General features: G+C 41.6%; 2 protein-coding genes across 6 annotated transcripts; both read left to right on the top strand.

The window, feature by feature from the left end:
• The first annotated feature begins 12,848 nt into the window (after positions 1-12,848).
• LOC110720332 (stress response protein nst1-like) lies at positions 12,849-17,621 on the top strand. 5 transcript variants are annotated; one of them, XR_002511314.1, is made up of 4 exons: positions 13,101-14,409; positions 15,451-15,526; positions 16,910-17,102; positions 17,253-17,621. XR_002511314.1 is itself a non-coding variant. In XM_021899341.1 (2 exons), the coding sequence occupies exon 1, from the start codon at positions 13,237-13,239 to the stop codon at positions 14,404-14,406; it is 1,170 nt and encodes a 389-aa protein (XP_021755033.1). In that variant the 5' UTR covers positions 12,849-13,236; the 3' UTR covers positions 14,407-14,409; positions 14,520-15,148. The 5 variants fall into 5 exon arrangements, 1 of the variants encoding a protein (XP_021755033.1); XR_002511312.1 differs by having other exon boundaries at positions 16,910-17,139; XR_002511313.1 differs by having other exon boundaries at positions 16,910-17,174.
• A 1,009-nt stretch (positions 17,622-18,630) lies between these two features.
• On the top strand, positions 18,631-20,157 carry LOC110720279 (transcription factor MYB3-like). Its single transcript, XM_021899280.1, has 3 exons — positions 18,631-18,841; positions 19,223-19,352; positions 19,636-20,157. The coding sequence occupies exons 1-3, from the start codon at positions 18,709-18,711 to the stop codon at positions 20,003-20,005; spliced, it is 633 nt and encodes a 210-aa protein (XP_021754972.1). The 5' UTR covers positions 18,631-18,708; the 3' UTR covers positions 20,006-20,157.
• The last annotated feature ends 2,235 nt before the right edge of the window (positions 20,158-22,392 follow it).

Genomic DNA, 22,392 nt, shown 5'->3' with positions numbered 1-22,392 from the left:
TTTTAAGGTAAGGGTTTTGAGAAAAAGTCATTTTTCATGTTTTGAAAACTACATCGATTTACAAAACTTGATGCAAGGAAAAAGTTGTGGCTCTACCAACCATGACATTCTATATCTCTACTGAAGGTGCGTACCCTCACCTTGAAAAATATCATTTCTTGATGGAGACACCCCCACGGCATAGTTTGAGGGAAGTAGTGGTCTCACGCTCGATACCATCATCTAGTGTAATCAAGGATGATGGCACCGTTATAGAAAAAAAGCGCCATCATTTGTGAACAAGAATGAAAATGCCTTTGTTGATGCAGATATTGATCATGTCCACCCTCCGTGAGAACCTACTTGCATCAAGGATATATATCAAGTGCAAGGTCTTGAAGAGAAGGATATCTGTTTGCTAGTTCCTATAAAAGACTCCATTCAACCTTCAATAGAATTCAAGAACAAGTGCAAGGAGGGAAAGCTATTTCTAAAGTCATGGACTCATGGTCCATAGCTCCATACATCTGGTCTTCGAAAGAGGAGATTAAGAGAAGGGGTTCGAAATCGAAGCAAGAGTTTATACTCTAACCACGTTTATCTTATCATAAAAACCAATTTTCATACATGTTTGAAGAGAAAGAATCGTATACTCGTAGATCTTTAAAGATATTTTTTCGGGTTAAAACAATGGGACCTTGCCGAAGGTCCGAAGATGTGGCTAAAGACTGAACTCGGTCCAAGTGAGGCTAGGCCGAGGGTTTCCTGCACAGCAAACACATGTACATTGGCCTCGGGGGTTGTGCCGAGGAAGGCTCCTCCGATGCCGAAGTCAAATAGTGTTTTTAGAGAGAAAGCTATGCAAGAGTATTAATTGTTTGAGGCTATATGTGAATGAATGATAAATGGTGCAATTGAAGGCTTTTATACCTTAGCATAATGAGGAGGAATGGGCTTAGAGTCATATGGGTTGACCATGCTGACTGGGCCGTTGACTTGAGCTTGACTTGGCATGATTGGAGGCTTGGGCCTTGACCTTGGACTTTGGAATTGAATCATTCATGGACCAGACCCAATTAAGCTTAATTGGACCCAAACAGATATCAAAGGAAGAAAGCTAATTTTAGTTTAGGTGTTTGTATATTCAAATTTTGTGTATTAGACTTGTAGTAGTTGTGCCTCGTGTAAGACTTGATTAGGGGATTTTTATCCACCAATCACCGTTTGACAAGTGGACCAACCCGGTTCCGCCACGTGTCCTTCACGTAGGCCAATAGGAGCCTGCCACGTGTCAATCACAGATACATCCTCTACGGACCAATTGAGACACGCCACGTGTCCACCCATGCCAAATGGGAAAACCGGCCAACAAGGCCCAATCCTGTTTAGAGGCCCGGTCAGCCCTAGGTTTACCCTAAACCTAGAGAGTGGCACGCTTCTCAAGACTATAAATACTTAATTAATCCTCATTAAAGGGGATGAAGCAATTAATCTCACCTGAAGAACAGAACAGAAACATTACGGAACACACTAATAACCGGCTGATCTCGCTAACAAAGCAGATTACCAACATTAAACACTCTCACCTAGAGAGACCTTATTACTTTAATTTCCGTATTAATTACTCCTTAATCAGGTACTAACTTGACCGTTGGAGGCGGAGCTCTCAGGAGTCTCCGTTATTTTGCAGGTACAGGCGTCCGGTTCCAGTCTCGGAATTGTAACTCTCCCGCAGGACATCAGAAAACCCCGAAACATTTGGCGCCGTCTGTGGGGAGAGTACTTCAGAGATGGCATCCAAGTCTGTACCGACTCCTGAAGAGAGGCGTCCCCTAAACGACCCTCAAGTTCAGTCGGACCATGACACCGAAAGTGAATTTGAAGTTGAAACTCATACAGCTCCAGACGGGACCCTAAGGGCCCGACGTACCCGTCATACCGAAAGGTGGGAACGGGAGCATCTTCAAACAGGAAGCGAGCCAGCAGGCGCACCGCCTGCTCGGCAACAGCCGACTGATGGGTCTGCTCCCATCACAAGGAACGAACTCATGACCTTCATGAGGGACTTCAAGGGAGAGATTCAAGAGTTGATCAACAAGAAGCCGCCTGCTTCAGTCAAGGAGCAGTCGGCCAAGAAACCTTCCACTTCACTGAAGAGGAAGCCAGTTCAAGGGCGAGAGGCGACTCCTCATCCTAAATCTAGGAAGCGGGAGCCACCTGCCCTTGATTTCACAAAATTCCGTTATCCTACAGGAAATAGGAAACCGGTTCGTCATATTCAGGCGGACGGGTCAAAGCAAACATTCACAGATGCTCGGCTACTGCTAGAGCAGAAGAAGAGTGACCGATTGTCAGAGTCGGCTTCTACTTCAGACTTTCAAGACAGTTTGCGAAATGCCTCGATGAGGCATACTCAGTCGTACCATGAGAGTCAGTCAGGCGGCACCTCCCGTCAGTCCGGCTTTCATAGTGCCCAGGCGGTACCAAACTTACCATTTGTGCCGCAACAACAGTATTTTATGCAGCCACCTCCATTTGGTGGACCTGCAGCAAAAAAACGTCCAACCTATGGACTGGCAGCTACGGTTGCTTAGACTTGGTGAACAGCCGTCGGCCTTCTCCAAGGAAATTACTGACACCGCTCAGCCGGCCAAAGTAAAAAATGTACTAGTAGGCGCCTATGACGGCACTACTAACCCAGAAGACCATCTGATGGCATTCACCAACCTGATGTACCTTCAAGGGTTGGATGATCCCACTTGGTGCAAGTGTTTCCCAGCGACTCTCAAGGGAATCGCACAGCAATGGTTCGGCAACCTGCCGACTGGTTGTGTAAACAGCTTCAGGAAGCTTGCTTACTTGTTTGCCTCCAACTTCGCCATGAACATCCCTGCGAAGAAAACGACCCTTGATTTGGGAACGATTCAGCAGGGCGAGAAGGAGGGGCTTCGTTCTTACATCAGGCGGTTCAACCTGATGAGAATACAGATTCAAGGGTTACCGGATGAGGTAGCTTATACCGACTTTTTTAGAGGTCTCAAAGACGGGTCTACCTTCAAATTTGATTTGGTTCGAAAAAGGGTGGCGACTCTTCAAGAGGCCTTGATTGAAGCAGAAGCCTATATACAGGCGACTGATCTGTGTACGATAAAACAGTCGGACGGGAAAAGGTTCGACAAAAGAGAAGGACGACAGAAACAGTCGTCAAACAAAGATGAGAAAAGAAAAGAGGTCTGGGCGGCTGATTCCTCTAAACAGCCGGCCCAGAAAAAGAAAAAAGAATTCAAACCATACTCCCCAAAGTATGTGTTTAACAAGGATAACCAGTTTATCCTAAAAGAAATAAAGGGACGGATCTCAATTGAGAAGCCGGTCCCCATGAAGGGTTCTGCAAACAACCGGAACCAAGATAAAATCTGTGCTTAACATGATGACGTTGGTCATCACACCAATGACTGCATCAGTCTCATGCGGTACCTAGACCGCCTGGCTGAGCAAGGTGATCTTGACACTTATGTCAAGAAATCTACGGGGAACACTTCCTCAAAAAAGCTGTCGGCCAAAAAGAATCAGCAGGCCGACAGCTCCGATACAGATGATGCAGTCGTCTACACCATTGCAGGCGGCTTCTCAGGAGGCGGCCCCACTATTAGGGGCAACAAAGATAATATAAGGCGGTTAGATGTAAATTCCGTTCACCAAGAACGGCCGTCCAAATATACATTTCCTGAGATTGTCATCACTGAAGAGGATCTAGGAGGGGTAAGGGGGCCGCATGACGACCCTCTCGTTATTGAATGTAAAGTGGCCAACCAGAGAGTTGGCCGAATCCTCATAGATACCGGGAGCTCCTCAGATCTCATCAGCAGCAAATGTCTGTCGAAACTGAAATATCAGACGGACTGCATACATCCGGCCTCCCACCCTTTAATAGGGTTTGGAGGAGGAGTCGTCCACCCACTTGGACGAGTAGATTTACCCATTCGCCTGGGCGAAAAAGGGGAAGGACGACACATGGTAGTCCGGTTCCTAGTAGTAGAGGAACTCTCGGCCTACAACATGATTCTGGGTCGACCAACCCTGAATAATTCCAAGGCTGTTATAATCCCGTCTCTTATGCTGCTCAAGTTTGAGAGGGATAATGGAACAGTCGGCTCCCTAAGGGGAGATCAGAGGATGGCCCGAGAGTGCTATCTCTCGGATGTCAAGCCCACTGTTATGGCCACTGGGTCAAGTGGAGAAAAAACAGACCTTGACAATGTCAAGGAGAGTGCGCCTGTTCAAGAAACAGGCGACAAAAAGAGAAAGGCGTCCCAGACAGAGTCCGCAAGAAAAGCGAGAAAATAGCAATCATTGGCAGAGGAGCGGCCGGATGAGTTCCGCCCTCAGCCGGCTGGTGAGCATGCAGACCTGATCTTAGACGACTCACGTCCTGACCGAACAGTCAAAGTTGGGACGACTGCTCTGAGAAACCTTGGTGACGACTTTCACAACCTATTGAAAGAATACAAGGACATCTTTGCATTTGAAGTCCATGAAATGCCAGGCATTAGTCCTGATCTGGCGGTACATAAACTCGCTGTGGATCCGAAAAAGAAGCCGGTACAGCAAAAGAAGCGGAACCATGGCGAAGAAAGAAGTCAGGCGGCAGCCGCCGAAGTTAAAAAATTACTTGATGCAGGGTTCATTCGGCAATGTTACTTCCCAGACTGGGTTGCAAATGTGGTGCTTGTTAAAAAGCCGAATGGCACCTGGCGAATGTGTGTAGACTACACAGACTTAAACAAGGCGTGCCCCAAAGACAGTTACCCTCTGCCTAAAATTGATAACCTGGTCGACTCAACAACCGGCCATGCCTTGATGAGTTTCATGGACGCCTATTCTGGTTTCCATCAAATTCCCTTATGGAAGAAAGATCAGGAGAAGACGGCCTTCGTCACTGATCAGGGGTTATACTGTTACACGGTCATGCCGTTTGGTCTTAAGAATGCCCCGGCTACTTTCCAACGAATGATAAACACAGTGTTCTTTGATCAGATTGGGAGAAACGTCGAGGCATATATTGATGATATGATTGTCAAGACTAAACTTCAGAAAGATCATCTGACGGACCTCCGAGAAACTTTCGCCACACTCTGGCGGCACCATGTCATGCTCAATCCCAAGAAATGTGTATTTGGAGTTGAGTCTGGGAAATTTCTCGAATTCCTTATCAATCAGAGAGGAATAGAAGCGAACCCTGAGAAGGTGCAGGCGGTCATTGATATGCAGTCGCCTCGTACCATCCGAGAGGTTCAGAAGTTAACAGGTTGTCTGGCGGCCTTGGGAAGATTTCTAAGCCGATCAGGCGACAAGTGCCTATACTTTTTCCAGGCAATTAAGAAAAAGGCAAGGTTTGAATGGGGGCCGGATGCTGAGGCCGCCTTCCAGAAATTAAAAGTTCACTTGCATTCCTTGCCGAGGCTGGTCAGCCCTTTGCCCAAAGAGGTTCTCTACATGTACCTGGCCGTCTCTGATCATGCGTTAAGCGCTGTTCTCCTTGCTGAAAGGGACGGCTGTCAGCTCCCGGTCTACTTTGTCAGTCACGTACTGAAAAATGCCGAGTTGAGGTATCCCCTAGTGGAGAAATTTGGTCTTGCACTCTTCATGGCTGTTAAAAAATTGAAGCCCTACTTTTTGGCACATGTAGTCGTCGTGTATACAGACCAACCTATCAAGCGGCCACTGACCATCATGGAGTCGTCAGGCCGAATGATCAAATGGGCCATAGAAATACAGAGCCTCGAAGTTACTTTCGAGCCTAGAAAAGCAGTGAAGGGGCAAGCCTTTGCTGACTTTATTGTAGAGATGACTCGTCCTCCTGACTCTCAAGTTTTAGACCAAGTATGGAAGGTTTATGTGGACGGAAGCTCTACTTCAAATGGTTGTGGAGCAGGCGTCATATGTCAGTCGCCAGAGGGCGACAGGTTCGAGTATGCTCTACGCTTCAGTTTTCAGGCTTCAAACAATGAGGCAGAATATGAAGCTTTACTAGCCGGGATCCGCATGTCCAAGGCGGCAGGGGCAAGAAAAATAGACGCCTGTTCCGATTCACAATTGATAGTGAGTCAGTACAATGGCGAATACGAAGCAACCCATCCGGCCATGATCAAGTACTTACAGGCGGTCCGACAAGCAGTCGGCTCCCTTGAGGATTTCCATCTGATCCAAGTGCCGAGATCAGAAAACAACCAGGCGGATGCACTGTCAAAATTAGCATCATCCGCCTCCTCCGATACTCCTCGAACTGTTTTTTGGGAAGTAATGGAGAAGAGAAGCATCGAGGAAGACCCTATTGGAATCCTAGACAGAAGCTCAACCTGGATGGATTCAATAAGGGCATATCTGACAAACGGTACACTGCCGGATGATCCTCAACAGGCGGCAGCACTGAAAAAACGAGCCACCTGTTTTGAAATGGTTAAGGGAGAACTTCACAAGAGGGGGTACCTTCAACCCTTCTTAAAGTGTGTTACTCCAGAAAAGGGACGAGAGATACTAGATGATCTTCACTCTGGTTACTGTGCTTCTCATATAGGTGGTAGGATGCTTGCTCAAAGGGCAAGGCGGCAGGGCTATTTTTGGCCTACTTTGGAAGCAGATGCAATGGAGATGGTGAAAAAATGTGACAAGTGCCAAAGGTTTGGCAAACTAATTCACCGTCCGGCTACTGACCTCACTACCATTCACAGCCCACTACCGTTTGCTAAGTGGGGCATGGACATTCTGGGTCCATATACGCCTGCTACAGGCGGCAGAAGGTACATACTTGTTGCCGTTGACTACTTCACTAAATGGGTAGAGGCGGAGGCTGTAAAGGGAATCAAGACGAAAGATGTAATTTCATTCATTTGGAAAAATGTCATCACTCGGTTCGGGGTTCCCATGTCTATGGTTTTTGATAATGGTCCCCAATTTGAGACGCCTGTTCTCAAAAGCTGGTTGGGAGACCAAGGAATTGCACACTACTTTGCATCTGTCGGCCGTCCACAAGCAAACGGCCAGGTAGAAGCCTTTAATAAAATCATCTCAGACGGTCTCAAGAAAAAGATTGAACGAGCAGCCGGCCTATGGGCGGATGAACTACCACATGTTCTCTGGGCCATTAGGACGACTGAAAAAGGGGCGACTGGAGAAACTCCATTCCTCCTAACTTACGGTGCGGAAGCTGTTCTTCCAATAGAACACTACGAGCCGACTCTTCGAGTAATGCTATATGACGAAGAGGCAAACTGGGAAGCCATGCGCCTGACATTAGACTCACTTCCTGAAAAGAGGGGCAATGCTGTCTTGCGCCATGAGATCTATCGCCTGAGAATGACTAGATCATACAACAAAAAAGTACACAGGCGTCCACTCAAAGTAGGGGACTTTGTACTTAGAAAAATGGAAGCAGTTGGTAGGGCTAATGAGTCTGGCAAACTAACTCCCAACTGGGAAGGACCCTACCGAATCTATGAGGAAGTCAGGGACGGTACCTACCGTCTGGAAGCACCAGACGGACAACCGTTGCCTCGAACTTGGAATGTAGATAATCTTAAAAAATATTTCTTCTGAATGATGTAAAGTAAAGAGCTACTTAATAAAGTTTGCACTTACTATTCAATTTTGTATTACGAGGGGCATGCCGTCTGTACCTTTACAGTCGGCTACTCTCCATTGAGTTTTTCACTCTATCTTCAGAGGGGCATGCCGTCTGTACCTTTACAGTCGGCTACTCTCCATTGAGTTTTTCACTCTATCTTCAGAGGGGCATGCCGTCTGTAACTTTACAGTCGGCTACTCTCCATTGAGTATTTTACTCACAATACTTAGCTAAAAAGATTAGGGCCTGGCCGACCCTGTGCCTAACAGGCGGCTACCCTTCTTTTACTTAGCACCTACGTTCACCAAGAACTTACCAAGGCCACCGGCCGAATGATCAGACCAGGCGCCAAGCCAACTGATCAAATCTACAAAACTAATACGACCTGTCCCAACATCATAGCAGGCGTCCGACGGCATCCCTCCGGATGAAATTCGTCGCAGAGAGCAACTCCCTTTTGGGTGGAACATTGTTCTATAAACTAATTACACGGCACCTATACGACTGTCCCCAAGGGCAACCACGTAGCCGTTTTTGAGACAAGGATAACTCTATCACTAACCAAACCAGTGGTAGCAGTTGACATCTGAGTCAGATGACCGCCTGTATTACTTGGGATAAATGAAGGGGGTACCTATTGAGTTAATAGCCAACAAACATTGGCGAATCAAGGGGTCTAGCCGGCCTACGCCGCCTGGTACCTCTACTTCTCAAACAAAAGGGACGGCGACTGAGTAACTCCAACGTTAACTCATAGTCACTCCCTCAAATTTGGTATGGAACCTAAAAGGTTTGAGTCGTCCGCCTGTTTTTAACAAACAAGGGCACTCAAACCCCTATTCCTACTAGGTAACCTATTGAGTTAATAGCCAACAAACATTGGCAAATCAAGAGGATCAGCCGGCCTCCGCCGCCTGGTACCTCTACTACTCAATATAGAGTGTGACGAAGACTAAGTAACTCCTATGTTAACTTAATAGTCACTCAAACTTAGTATGGAGCCTAAAAGGTATGAGTCGTCCGCCTGTTTTTAACAAACAGGGACTCTCAACCACTACTCTTGCTAGGTTAACAAATTACGATTTAAAAGCCAACATTGGCAATAAAGGGAAACAACCGGTACCCGCCGCTTGTTATCCTACTTACTTAATTCCTTGGCGACTAGGTAATACTATTTACTTGGTCAGACCACTTTCCTACTTGGTTAAAATTACAAAAAGACAGGCACGTCTGCCTAAAAAGGATCCAGACAAAATAGTTCGAATACCGATTGAATAAATGGCCGACTGATCGTCTATCCTGGAAACAGACATCCAGTCGTCCAGGGGCATAGGCGGCGTACTTACTATTTGTACCTGTCTGCAACGTTCGGCCATGTACAACAGTCGGTCTAGTGAACAATGGGATATTAGATATGGAATACTTAGACAAATTTGAAGCAAAACAAAAATTTGATTAAAAATAAGCCGGTCATTAAAGACCAGCAAAATATTCAAAGCCCCGGCCCCCTGGCCGGGTAAATACAAAGCAAACGGCACGCAGGCCGTGGAAAAAATACATTAAGCTTAAGAAGGGGGCAGTTCAGTATTAGCAGCTGCCGCCTGGTCAGCACTCTTCTTGCTGGACTCGGCTTCAGCTGCATCCTCTTTTGATGCCTTACCCCCAAGTGGCACAAGCGCCACAACCGGCTCTTCCTCCTCCTCCAGCGCATCTCCCAACGCCTCTTCTTCAGCAGCCGCCAGGATCTCTTGATTATATGTTTCCGAACACTGGCGGTACGTTCTTTCCCAAGAGGCAAAGTCGGCATTGGGGAACAGGCGGCCCCAGGTCATGCGCTGGATTTGAGCGGAGTCTTCCATCATCTCCCGGACGAGCTCTTTCTTCTCTTGCTCGGCCTTTTCCGAGAGCTCTTAGGTAAGACTCTTCTCTTGGCTCACCAGGCGTTCTTTTACGTTGGCCAAGGATTTCTCCATGGCTTCGTAAGAGTACATTTTTTGGCGAAGAGGTTTCAGCTCGGCCTTAAGATTTGTGATGGTCGCCTCCAGCTCGTCATTCTTCTTCTGGGCCGCCTCTAACTGAGCCCGAACAGCGGCGGTAGCCTGCGCCTGATAATAAAGAATATCAATGGTCAGTACTTCATTTTGGGCAATTTGAAACATTGCCTTATCACAGTTAGAGGCGGCCATAGCTTTTGCAGCCTTTACCTCTTTGTTTTTCCGATCAAGCGGCTTGCGAAGGCTGTTAACTCGGAGCAGGGCCTAAGTACAAAAAAAACAGGCGTCAGTTTCCAAACAAAAAAGATAACAGGCGTCCTGAAATTCAAATACTCAAAAAGTATACCTCAGCAAGGACCCCTGCAATCCCATCAAGGTCAAGGGTGCCGGCACCCCTGACCGTCTCCCTTTCAGATGGAGGAACTACTTTGATCATGGACTTGGCTACCTCAACCAAGTCAAGCCCCTGAGGGCCGGCTGCATCAAGCGTAAAAAAGCAAGTTAGACCTAGTCAAGAAGGAAGCAAGTGTAAAAGTTTTTACAAGTAATTGTCCATACTTCTAGGCGGCCCCGCCGGGGTTTTAGAAGAAGTGGCCGGCTGCTTCTCAGCCGCCACTGTTTTCCTGGAAGACCCAGGAGAGCTTGCAACAGTCGTCCTCCGGGCCTTGGGGTCCGGCTGTTGCGAGGAAGAAGCTCTTGGAGTGCCCGACTGAAAAAAAAAAGAAAAAAAAAGAAAAAAAAAAAAACGTCGGTACAAGAGTTAGTATATGCATAAGACAACTCCTAAAAGAGGAAGAGTTTCGAAGCCTACCAAGGGTGCCCCCTTGTTGGGGGAGTCGGTACAAGACTGTTGCATGAGAGAGGCCCGCAACATGGCCGTCGCAGTCTTGGATGCTGTTATTTTACTCATGGCGTCAGCTGCAAAAAATAAACAGCAAAGTTAGTAAAGATCCCAAGTAAACAAAGCGTGAAAAAACAGAGTATTTGACAGGCCGGCTACCTCTAGAGCACCGACTGCTGAGGCCACAGGCGGCCAAAAAGTACTCGTCATAGAGCCACTTGAAGCTCGGGACGCAGTTTAGGGGTACTTGCTCTCGTACCCCTGAAGTAGAGTTCACCCTAGTCTCTACTTTGAAGAGTCCTTTGTCTAGGATCTCTTTTTTAGCCTTTGGGGGAACAGGCGGCATGCTGCGGCCGCCTGCGAGAAGAGGCGGATCCCTATTCCACTTGTTAAAGCGTTTGTTCAGCTCCGTGTCTGAACCCTCGATGATAAGGAAGGTGTTCCGCCAATCCTTCCATTTGTTCGCCTTACCTCTCGTCATGAGGTAGCCCCTATGGCTTGTTAATTGATACCAGCCGGTACCTCCCGACTTAGGGGTCCGGCTGAGATAGTTCATGTGGGCGAAAGCCTCAAAGCTTGGCTCCACCCCGTACATTTCGCACCCGGCCACATAGCCGAGTACGTTTACCCAAGAGTTGGGGGCTAACTGCCATAACCCCAAATCATACCCATCTAAAATCCGCTGAACAGCCGGATGTAATGGGAAGCGCAGTCCAGCTTTGATGGCCGCCACATAGCAGCCAAAGCAGCCGTCATCATAGCTGGTACCAGCCGGCCAGACGACAGTGTCTTCTGGATCCGGCACGAACAGTAAAAATTCGGGGCCCATTCTGTGGTTAGCTATAAAGCTCTCCACTTTGTCTTGCATGGTTGCGATCCGGCCCCGGGGTACCGTGCAGTAGTAGGGGGTGTTTTCCTCTCTGTAAGAGGCGGACGGCTCCGCCCAATTGTCCCCCTTCTCAACTGCATGAGAAAGCCTCGCCTCTTGTAGGCGGCTGTTTCTTTCTTCTGAGCCTGGAGAAGCGTGGCCAGAAGAGCTGGACTCGGACTCGTCCTCTGACGAGTCCGAAGAGGACGACTCCTCCCCTCTCCCAGAGGGGCCCGCCTCCTCTCCCTTAGAAGGAGCAGGAGGAAAATTAGACATATCAATGGTGAAATGGGAAGGGACCACCTTGACCCCTCCCTCAGAACTGCCGGCTGTCAAGCCGCTTCGTTTCACTTCTACATCTGGCGCCTGGTCAGATGTTTCACTAATGAGCACCCTTTGGGAGGAGCCGTCCGAGTTTGAGATCATAGCAGTCTTTTTTGTTCTGGCCATCACGTTCTGCATAGACACAGATACAGTCGGACTTTGTATAAAGGGCAAAGATGGGTCCAGAAAAGGGCAGGCGGCACTCCTAGTCCTAGATTCAGCCGTCCCCGGTGACCGGCTGATCACTAACTTAGGTCGTGTCGTGTGCTTCCGTGGTGCCATTTCAAAAAACAAAAAGAAAATTAAGAGTAAGAGAACTGAGTTACCTGAACGAGTGACGGTTGATGAAGTTCTGGAAATCCGGTGCAGTCGGCTTGTCAGAACAGGCGGTAGGCAGAAAAGGTCCGAAATGTCAGAGCAAGTTCAGGGGTCCGAATGTTCTCGCAAAGTTCTCAAATGTGAAAATGACCGAAGTCAGCACTTCCTTATATAGGCAAAGTGAGAAGGCGAAGGGTCGCTTCCAAATTCAAAATTTGGGCGGGAAAATCTCTCGGCCATTTGCAAGGTGACACCTGTAGCAGGCCGTCGCCTGTCACCGTGCGACACCTGTCACAGGTGACACGTGACCAGTCACGCGCCACCTGTGAGGGGCAAATGATTAGGGGATTTTTATCCACCAATCACCGTTTGACAAGTGGACCAACCAGGTTCCGCCACGTGTCCTTCACGTAGGCCAATAGGAGCCTGCCACGTGTCAATCACAGATACGTCCTCTACGGACCAATTGAGACACGCCACGTGTCCACCCATGCCAAATGGGAAAACCGGCCAACAAGGCCCAATCCTGTTTAGAGGCCCGGTCAGCCCTAGGTTTACCCTAAACCTAGAGAGTGGCACGCTTCTCAAGACTATAAATACTTAATTAATCCTCATTAAAGGGGATGAAGCAATTAATCTCACCTGAAGAACAGAACAGAAACATTACGGAACACACTAATAACCGGCTGATCTCGCTAACAAAGCAGATTACCAACATTAAACACTCTCACCTAGAGAGACCTTATTACTTTAATTTCCGTATTAATTACTCCTTAATCAGGTACTAACTTGACCGTTGGAGGCGGAGCTCTCAGGAGTCTCCGTTATTTTGCAGGTACAGGCGTCCGGTTCCAGTCTCGGAATTGTAACTCTCCCGCAGGACATCAGAAAACCCCGAAACAAGACTACTCAAAATCTAATAAGTATCGTGATAGAGGAGAAATGTGAAGAATGAATGTTTTTTTCAGGAAAGAAAGAAAGAATGAATGTATGTTTTTGTTTAGTTTATTTATTACTCCATACTCATACTCCATTGTAAAAAAAGAAAAAAGAAAAAAAATCCATCTAAAAATTTGACTATAGCATGTTTGTACTTCAGTTCAGTTCAGATTCTAATTTTTTCAATTCAGTTCAGTTTAAATATAATAAGTTCACTTCATTTAAGTTCAATATACAAGAACAAACTCTTACTCGTGATTTTTTTTAGAAGTAAGAACTTAAGAAGTACGATAGTAGTAATTCTGCAATCCTCCATTCTGAAACACAAAATCCTTCATTTCGCAAAACAATGAAGCGTAAGAAGTGGTCTGAAATCGAAGAAAATACCCTTCTCACTAAATACGCGGAGCTCCAAAATTCCGGGACTTTATCAAAGTTAAGAACTCGAGAGAAGAAATTCAAGCCAATTGCTGATCATTTGAACGCAATTCATCATCTTCAAGATCCGGTTAACTTCCCATTTAAGTGGTCATGGCGAGATGTATCGATTAAGGTCCAAAATATGAGGCATCAGTATTTGGGGGTGAAGCAGAAAATTAGGGTTTCAGATGGGGATTTTAATTGGGATGATGGGGAGAATCATTGGGAGAATTTCATCAAGTATAAGGAGGTTTTTGGGGATGTGGAGCTTGAATTGAAGGATAGTAAGAAATTGGGTGTTGGGAATTTTAATGAAATTGGGCTTTTTGGGGGAAATGGGGATGATGGGTTAGGGTTAGGGTTTGAGATTGACTGTGATGATTTTGAGGAGGATGGTGAAGTGGGTGAGGAAGAGGATGAGGAGGAGAGAGAAGGGGATGATTCTGTTTGTGGAGAGGAAGAGGAGAATGAGGGAAAGAGTGAGAGTTTGGGGAAGAAATTGAAGAAGAGGAGGATTGCAATGTTGGGTGCTAGGGTTGTGGAGTTGAGAAATGTTTTGGTGAAGAGGGATGAGAGGAGGAAGGAGAGGGAGTTTGCTAGAGAAGACGGGTTGGCGGCGAAGGAGGCAGGGAGGATTGAAATGGAGAATTTGAAGGAGAAGAGGGTGAGGGAGGCAGAGGAGAGGGTGGAGGAGAGAGAATTGGAGTTGGAAGAGATGCAATTGAAGTGGGCAAGAAAGGAATTTGATAGGAAAGTGAGGTTTGAGAGGGAGTTTGATGAGGAAAGGCGGCGAAGGATGAAGATGGAGGAGAAGAGGGAGGAACAGGAGCTTGAGTGGAGGGAGAGAATGTTGAGTTTGCAAATTGAACATGAGAAGCAAACAATGCAAATGCATGCTGATGCTTGCCAAAACCAGTTGCTAATTCTCGGTATCATGGCACGGTTTATGTGTCAGTTTTTCGGGTCATCTGGTGATGGTTTGGGTGGTGTACTAGGTGGTCTTCCTCCCCAGGTTCTGCAGAATCTGCAACACCCAGGAGCAGGGGACTTGGGGGATAACAGCAAGCCTGGATCCAATTCTTCTCCAGAGTTTATGTGAATGGTGATTAACTTATTTTCTTTTTCTTTCTTCTTTCTAATCCTTTATTGAGATCTTGTATTGAATTTGCTGTTAATGCAAAATTGGAAATCTATTGTCTGTTAATTCTGCAGCCTGCATAGCCTATATTGAAAGGTTCTTCCAAAACGTCAAGTCTGTTTATTAGGAGCAATCCTCTGTAAACAATTCTGTATTTGCAATCATAAGATTTGTAACTTATATGGCGATTAAACCCCGAGTGCACAAAGTTGGTTACAACATCTATACTTCTCTAACATGGGTGCTGGAATTACTATTTTTTCATCTATTCGTGCTGTGGGACGTTAGAGGTCTTATATACAGTCATGCATAATGTGACTGGCTTAGGCAAATTTTTATCCTTGCTTTGTTGATGGTGGTGAAGAAGTGGCTTGTGATTGTATATATAGCCAATATTAACAAGCATCAAGGAACTAGAAAGTGGAGGAGAAGAAAGAGAGTTTTTATTTAAGGGTTTGAGAATATTAAACTGTGTTTACTCTGATTAGTAATTTAGTATATTCCTTTTGACTTGTGGCTTTCTTGCTGAATTTTTTTAAGCATTTGGCGTTAACAATTGAAAGTATTACAGGACCCCACTGGGTGATGAATCTAATGATTTACAGATTGTGTAACATGAATTGTAATGTGAGAAAATTGTATAAGTGGCGTGACTGGATCAGTCTCTATGTTTTATTAAGTACAGTTTTGTTGTTTATGGTAATTCTGTTGATGCAAGACTTGCAACCCAACAAATATATAGTTTGCTGTTTTAAAGATGACTAATTCACTTTGAATATGATCAATGATTATTGACTTATTGTTAGGTTTAAATCTGAAATACTTCATGAATTTGATCAATTTTCCGTCAATTATGGACATTTCCTGATGTATTGATGTCCTTAAAACCCCAATTTTTTTATACCCTGCATTGAACCATCCTCCTCACCCACTTAAATCCTTTACTGCAATTTATTGACCTCTCTTCCTTCATTTTGTTTGTTGTTGTTTATTATTTTATTACAGTTTATTGGGGGCTTAAGGCTTTTCATGTGCGTTATGCTGCTGCTGCTGAAGCTCGTCATGATGAGCATACTTAAAGGTATGCTATCTTTGCATCAGTTTACCTCCTCCCCTGTGTCTAGTTTTAAAGCTTGCTCCGACTAATCATTTGTCTAGTTTTTAAGCTTGCTTGAAGTTAATAGTTTAAGTATAGTACTCCGATTTTTTTTATATTTTTTATTTTTATTTTATTTTTATTTTTAAATTCTGATTAAATTTAGCCGATTTAATGTACTCTCTTAGTTTCTTGAAGCCCTCTGCCCTCCCTTACTCCTTTGTCCTTCTAACAGTGCAGTGCATGCATTATGTGGGTAGCATATTAGGTGCGCAATTTATAAGTTTTTCCTATTTGCTGTTATTGTTGGCTATGGTTGAATTGTGGACGTAATATGTTGCGTAGTATATTATCTCAACTCAGAAATCCAAGGAAGAGGGAAATCGAAGGAATTATGAAATTAAAATTTCTGCTTAAACATGAAGCTAGATGTGGAACCTTCATGGAGTAGCACCTTGGGTTAAGGAGATTTGAAGAAACATTATTTGAGTAGTTACTGCTTGAGCTTTAAAATCAATTACATTATACTAAAGGCGAAACTTAGAGAACACTTGGCAAGATATTGTAAAATGTTTTCCCTCTAAAACCACTTACTAAAAAAAACTTATTGTAATTAAACTATGACTTTTAGATCGTATAAAATCTAAAATAAATGTCCTTAAATATCAAATTGCCCATTATAACTATTATATGTTTAATTAATTTCTTTCACAATATTTCATACTTTTTACTACTAAGTCTATTTATAATATTTATACCCATTATTTTTGGTAAAATTTATTCTCATTAGAATTATTTAACAACTGTGCATTGCACGGGGTTTAATCTAGTGTTCTTCTAAATAGAAATCTCCAACTAATTACTCGTGTCGTAAATGTTCTGTTGATTTTCTACATAGGATCTCTGACTACAAGTTGAAATCGCTCTGTTGAATTGCTACATAGGGTTCCAACAAATGATTAGTCGCGTGATTGCATGTTTCCTCCAATCTTTCTCACCAGCCATTCAACTACTTGTATGACTAGTTTGAACTCTCATGCCAACTACCAAGGCTTTGATGTTTAAATCTTTAAAGCTTAAGTTTTAGGGAACTTTAGGGAACATTATTTCAGACAAAGTTATACAATGGACAATAAGTTCATATAAGTTCGGATCATAAGGGCTCCTTGGTTCACTATAAAACAATAGCTAAGTTCAGATAGGGTAATTGAGGTGAATAGAATAAAGACTAAACCATCTAATAACAGAAATCTGCTCTCCTGCTAGTCAAATGTGTCCATATATGTTTCCAAGTTTCTTATTTCGAAGACCGACAGAATTTTTCTTCACTTTGCTGATTACTTCATTTAAAATTGCATAATATCATAGGAATTTTTAACGACGCATGATATTATAATTTACAATCCCAAATACCAATAATCTCAAACATCACGAGACAATGGGAAGAGTTTGCTGCATTCAGTCGCATGGTGGAGCTGGAATCATCTGTTGCTGAAAATTCATTGCCTTGAAATAGTAGGAGTCGAACAATTATTTCTGGCAAGAAGACATGCCACACGAAGTGCGAACTGTAGCTCTTAACTGCCAGTCAAACTTGAGTTAGTTGATACCCTTTTGATGCATTGTGATTGCGGTCCATATCCTTTTGCTGAATCCTTTGATTCCTTTCATGTTTCATCTTTTTTCTTCTGCTAAATTGTGTATTATTCAGGTTGATGATATAATCTCCTCCACTCCTCCAGCACTACGCGTCGACCTCTCCTTTTGCAAATCATTTCATGTCTGGTGTGCTGTATGCTCCCAAATATGGCAAAGAAGTTATACATATAGAGATGTAGATAGGAAGAGTAAGGTCAGATAGATTATCTACAAGTAGCTAAAATTACTTGTTTTGCACAATCTGGTGGTTTTTGTGAAGTAAAAGATTGTGTCCTTAGCTTCCTTCTAGTAAGTAGTAACATCAAGTTTATGTATACAATACTGAATTAGACTAGAAATTACGAGCATATCGTATTTCTTCTGTGATATCTTTAATTACATATTAATAATAGATTGGATGCTTAGATACTCCATTCTCCCATCTAGATTGTGAATCAATGTTTTGATAAACATGTCAAAAAATAATGATATCTTATCAAATGAGAAAGAGACATATTCTAAATAATGTTTTGAAATCAGTGAATGGTAGTCGATCGATCTCTGAACAAGTAGTCAACCAGATGCCTTGTCCAACAGTCGTACCTGCGACAAATACATTACAGTACAACAGCCCAATACATTATTTTTACTAATTTATCTATATCTATATTATTTTTATTAAGTTATCTAAGATATGTCAAAAATTGTTTAGAAAAATAAGTTTTATTGCAATGAAACATACTCGCATAATTCCTACAACATAAACAATTCCCTAAAAAAAATTTAAAAAATACAACAATAAAAGTTTTAATTTGATGATTTCAAACGAACAAGTACAATCTTAGTAAAATAAGCTAAATCCAAAAGATTTAAACAAAATAAATTGAATTGAACAGATCTTGAATTATACTTAATTATATCGTCATAGATACCTACAAAGATAAATTGAAGAACAACAAACCTAAACTGTAAAGTGCACACACACTCTAATCTTGTGTTCGGAATTTCAAGTTCATGCTTTAGGGAGCGCTAACCCTATATTGTCCTAAGAGAAGGAAGCTAATGCCTAAGAATAATAGCATAGTTAATCCTCTATTGTATCATCAATATTGCATAGAATCATTAAATCAAACATAGATTAGGTTTCTACAAATTGCAAGCATTATAATCCACTCTACCTCAAATTTAATGCACATTTGTTACACTTACCTTGTTTTTCTTCATTCATCCTTCACCATGCTAAGGATATATAACTAGTGAGCTTAATTGTGACCCACCTAATTGTCACGCAGGATAAAACCGCCAGTCCAAGTCAACCTCCTTTGCCTTCCATTTTCGTAGTTAGCCTTTTACATGTTATCTACTTGCATAACTTTATAAATAAGCTAAGTTTATTCTCTTCAATCTATACAATTCGTTACAAACATTAGGTTGAGAGTAAAGTCTTTTATCTTATATTTTTCTCTCTTATAAGATAGATAAGCATATAATTATATTCATCAATTGCATAGTGTAAGAAAAATAAGAAGATGAGGGAGCCATATTATTGTAGCAAGGATGGAAGAAACAAGGGTGCTTGGACACATCAAGAAGACCAAAAACTCATTGATTACATTAAACTCCATGGTGAAGGTTGTTGGCGTTCACTCTCCATGGCTGCTGGTTTGTTTGCTATAACTCGATCTTAATATGTCCCTTCTCTCTTTCGCGTGTTTACATGTCCAAAATATCTAGTGCAACCATGGTAAATTTGATATCATACAAATCAGACCAACAAAACCAATTCAAAAATAATTTCCAAGGACACTTTTTTGGGGTTTCAAGAGTGTTTTAATTATACGGTTTAATCAAAAGGGTTGCACCACTTTTAACAGTTTGCAACCGTTGTACAAGAAATTTGGTGGTTGACCTATTAACTTGTTTGTTATGTGTCCTTAATTCTTATCTAAAATTAATTTGTATAATTGATTGTAGTGGATGTATCTAACAAGAAATGACAATATTGAGTATTGCTTATCTAATTTGTAATCTAATTATTTGTAGGTTTAGATCGTTGTCGCAAGAGTTGTAGATTAAGATGGTTAAATTATCTAAGACCTGATATTAAACGAGGAAACTTTGCTCAAGATGAGGAGGACCTTATCATCAAGCTTCATGCTCTTCTCGGCAATAGGTGCATTTTCTCTTCACTTAATTATATATAATCTCATCTTTATTCTCTATCACATCCCCTCGATAAATGAATGAATTTTGAGTACGTGTTGGACACATAATTACGTGCCATCTAAGATCGATTACACTTGTCATACCTATCATATCATTTTACATAATTAAACATTGAGTTAAAAATATAATCTTAATTTGTGACATTAGTTAATTAATAGTGGCTTAAATTGGAGAGCATACATACATGTAAATGATACGGATTACTTTATATTATATGTATTTGTTGTTAGGTGGTCATTGATAGCAGGAAGGTTACCAGGAAGAACAGACAACGAAGTGAAGAACTATTGGAATTCTTGCTTAAGAAAGAAGCTAATTTGCATGGGAATTGATCCTAATAACCATAAACTCTATCATCATCTTCCCCATCAAAAAATTCCACAACAGCCACTAGGGTCTCCTATCGCGATTTCATCTGAATCAAACAAGAACAATAGTAATGCATGTAGTAGTAAGCCATCATTGAAATCTCATGGTACTAATGCTACTAATAATGATGATGACATGAATACTGAAAAGAATTACGCGATAGCTTGCACTGGGGAAGAGACATCGCCTATGTTGGATTTGAACCTTAAACTCGCCTTTGAGATGCCCTAGCATATATTTATTTTTCTCAAAGAGTATTTGTAACTTGTAAGGGAATCAAAAGACTGGTAATAAGTACATATATTGGAGATATAAAAAGAAATGTTTATTATACTCTTGGTATCTTTGTTATTGTATATCATATCATCATGTTTGGTGTATAATTATTGTGATTTTATTATTAATTGTGGTTATGTAAGTATCTTTATTGACAGTACCATTTTTTTGAGCAATTTTATTGACATTACCACTTGGAGGATTATATAAATCTTTGATTTATCTTTTGAATATGTTGTCATAGATTGTATTAGGCTCTAATTCGATCTTGTGTAACACTAACACAAACAAATTTTTACATTCTTTCATTAATATAATTAACAATCAAATTCCATTATATCAATAGTCTACATTCACTACAATTTTATTTTACATGCATGCATTCTCTTGATATCTCCAATATATGGAGTAATATGTAAGTTCAGAAGGATTGATATATGATTGTCAGATTTAATGCATCGCTGATCCTATATCCATTCATCAAGGAGTTCACTTTTTTTTGCTTATCGGACGCTTTTTATTTGTTTTAATTTAATCTTATTTTTTCTTATCCGATTTGATCAAAACTTAATTAGTTTTTCTAATTTGATCTAATATGATTTGATTTGCTAATTTGACTAAAACTTGACCTTTAATGTTATCCATGAGAAAAAAAAAAGTTTCAAATGAGTGTAAGAATGTGCATTTTTCAATAAAAATAAAGTTATATAGCGATGAAAAATCTCCCATAAGACGACAAAGTCGATGTGACTTTTTATTTCTTGATTTAATATGATCTAAACTAATTTAGGGTCTGTTCTGATTTACCGAACTGAGCTGAACTGAATTGAAATTGAGCTGAAGAGAATAAGTCCTTAGTCTAATCTCATCTTAAATAAGTAACAACACCATAAATAAGGGTAAACTAAACACAAACATCTGGATAAAACAAAGTAATTTAGCCACCATATATAATAAGCCCTTGTGAGATACTACATGTACATACATAAGTAACAAATCAAGTATTAAAAGGTTAAAATCGATGCATATGGAAAATAATCAAGTATTAAAGGATAAAATCGATGCATATGGGAAATAATCAAGTATTAAAGGATAAAATCGATAATCACAACTTAGCTACTAGAGTACACAAAATATACATTTTAAACCATTCGAAAAAAGGATAAAATCGATACATATAAGGAAAATAATCAAATCTCAGTGTAATTATAAATTTATTACATACTACGTATATAAATATATAATGTATACTCCCTTCATTCCATATACAAAATTACAAAGTACTTGGTATAATTGACATGCTTGGATATTTTTCACTATTCATATCTATTAACTTTAACTATGATATTTTACTATAGTATGAAGTATAATGTAATAATAAAAAGATTTATCACTTAAAATGTTGTTAAATAGAAATAGGGAAATTATCAATGGTACACCCAAGGTTCGGGCTTTTATCAATGGTACACCAACTTAGTTTTTGTTTATCAGCGGCACACCCAAGGTTTCACACGATTATCAACTATACACTTAACGTTAAGTAAAGGTTAAGTTGGGGTTTAATTCGATTTTTTTAACTTAAAAAATTCCCTCCCTTTTTTTCCCCTCTTCATTTTCCCTCCTTAATGTACTCTACCTTACCCGCCCCCTCTTCATCTATATATAGTTTCCCTCCTTTCTGATTTTCCCTTTTTCACACACAAACATACATATATCTACTCAAACACACCTAATTCGAATTATTTGTGCAAAAAATACAACAGTAAAGCAACAAATAATAATCACAGGCACATTGTGCATAATTTAAACCATAATTCGCTAACAATTGTACATGAAAACCAAAATTCAACCATTTAAACAAAAAATTCATATACTACCAAAACTAAGCGAAAGTCGGAAAATCAAAGACTCAGATGAAAACTTACCTTAAACGATCAACAATGAAGTGCAGAATTTGCTAGAATTTTAATCAATTCGCCCGTCGATTATGGAACCTCACAACGGCAGAAACAGGGGAGAGAGTGAGAAGGAAGAAGAAGATGAACGATCTTCTGACTTAGGAGTTTTTAATATAGGTAGTTGAGGTTTGAAAGGAGCGATTTAATGTATATGGAGTAGGGGGGTAAATTAGTCATTTCATTTTAAGTGGATTAACCTAAAATTAACCTTTAATTAACGTTTGATTAACGTTAGGGTTACTGTAGACGAGTGTATTAAACCTTGGGTGTACCGCTAATAAACAAAAACTAAGTTGGTGTACCATTGATAAAAGCCCGAACCTTGGGTGTACCATTGATAATTTCCCATTGGTATAAAGTTTCATAATATCCAATTTTTATTAT

Source organism: Chenopodium quinoa, unplaced genomic scaffold, assembly GCF_001683475.1.
Source record: "Chenopodium quinoa cultivar QQ74 unplaced genomic scaffold, ASM168347v1, whole genome shotgun sequence".
Lineage (NCBI taxonomy): Eukaryota > Viridiplantae > Streptophyta > Magnoliopsida > Caryophyllales > Amaranthaceae > Chenopodium > Chenopodium quinoa.
The sequence above is the reverse complement of the archived record's forward strand: the minus strand, read 5'-3'. Positions and strand labels throughout refer to the sequence as shown.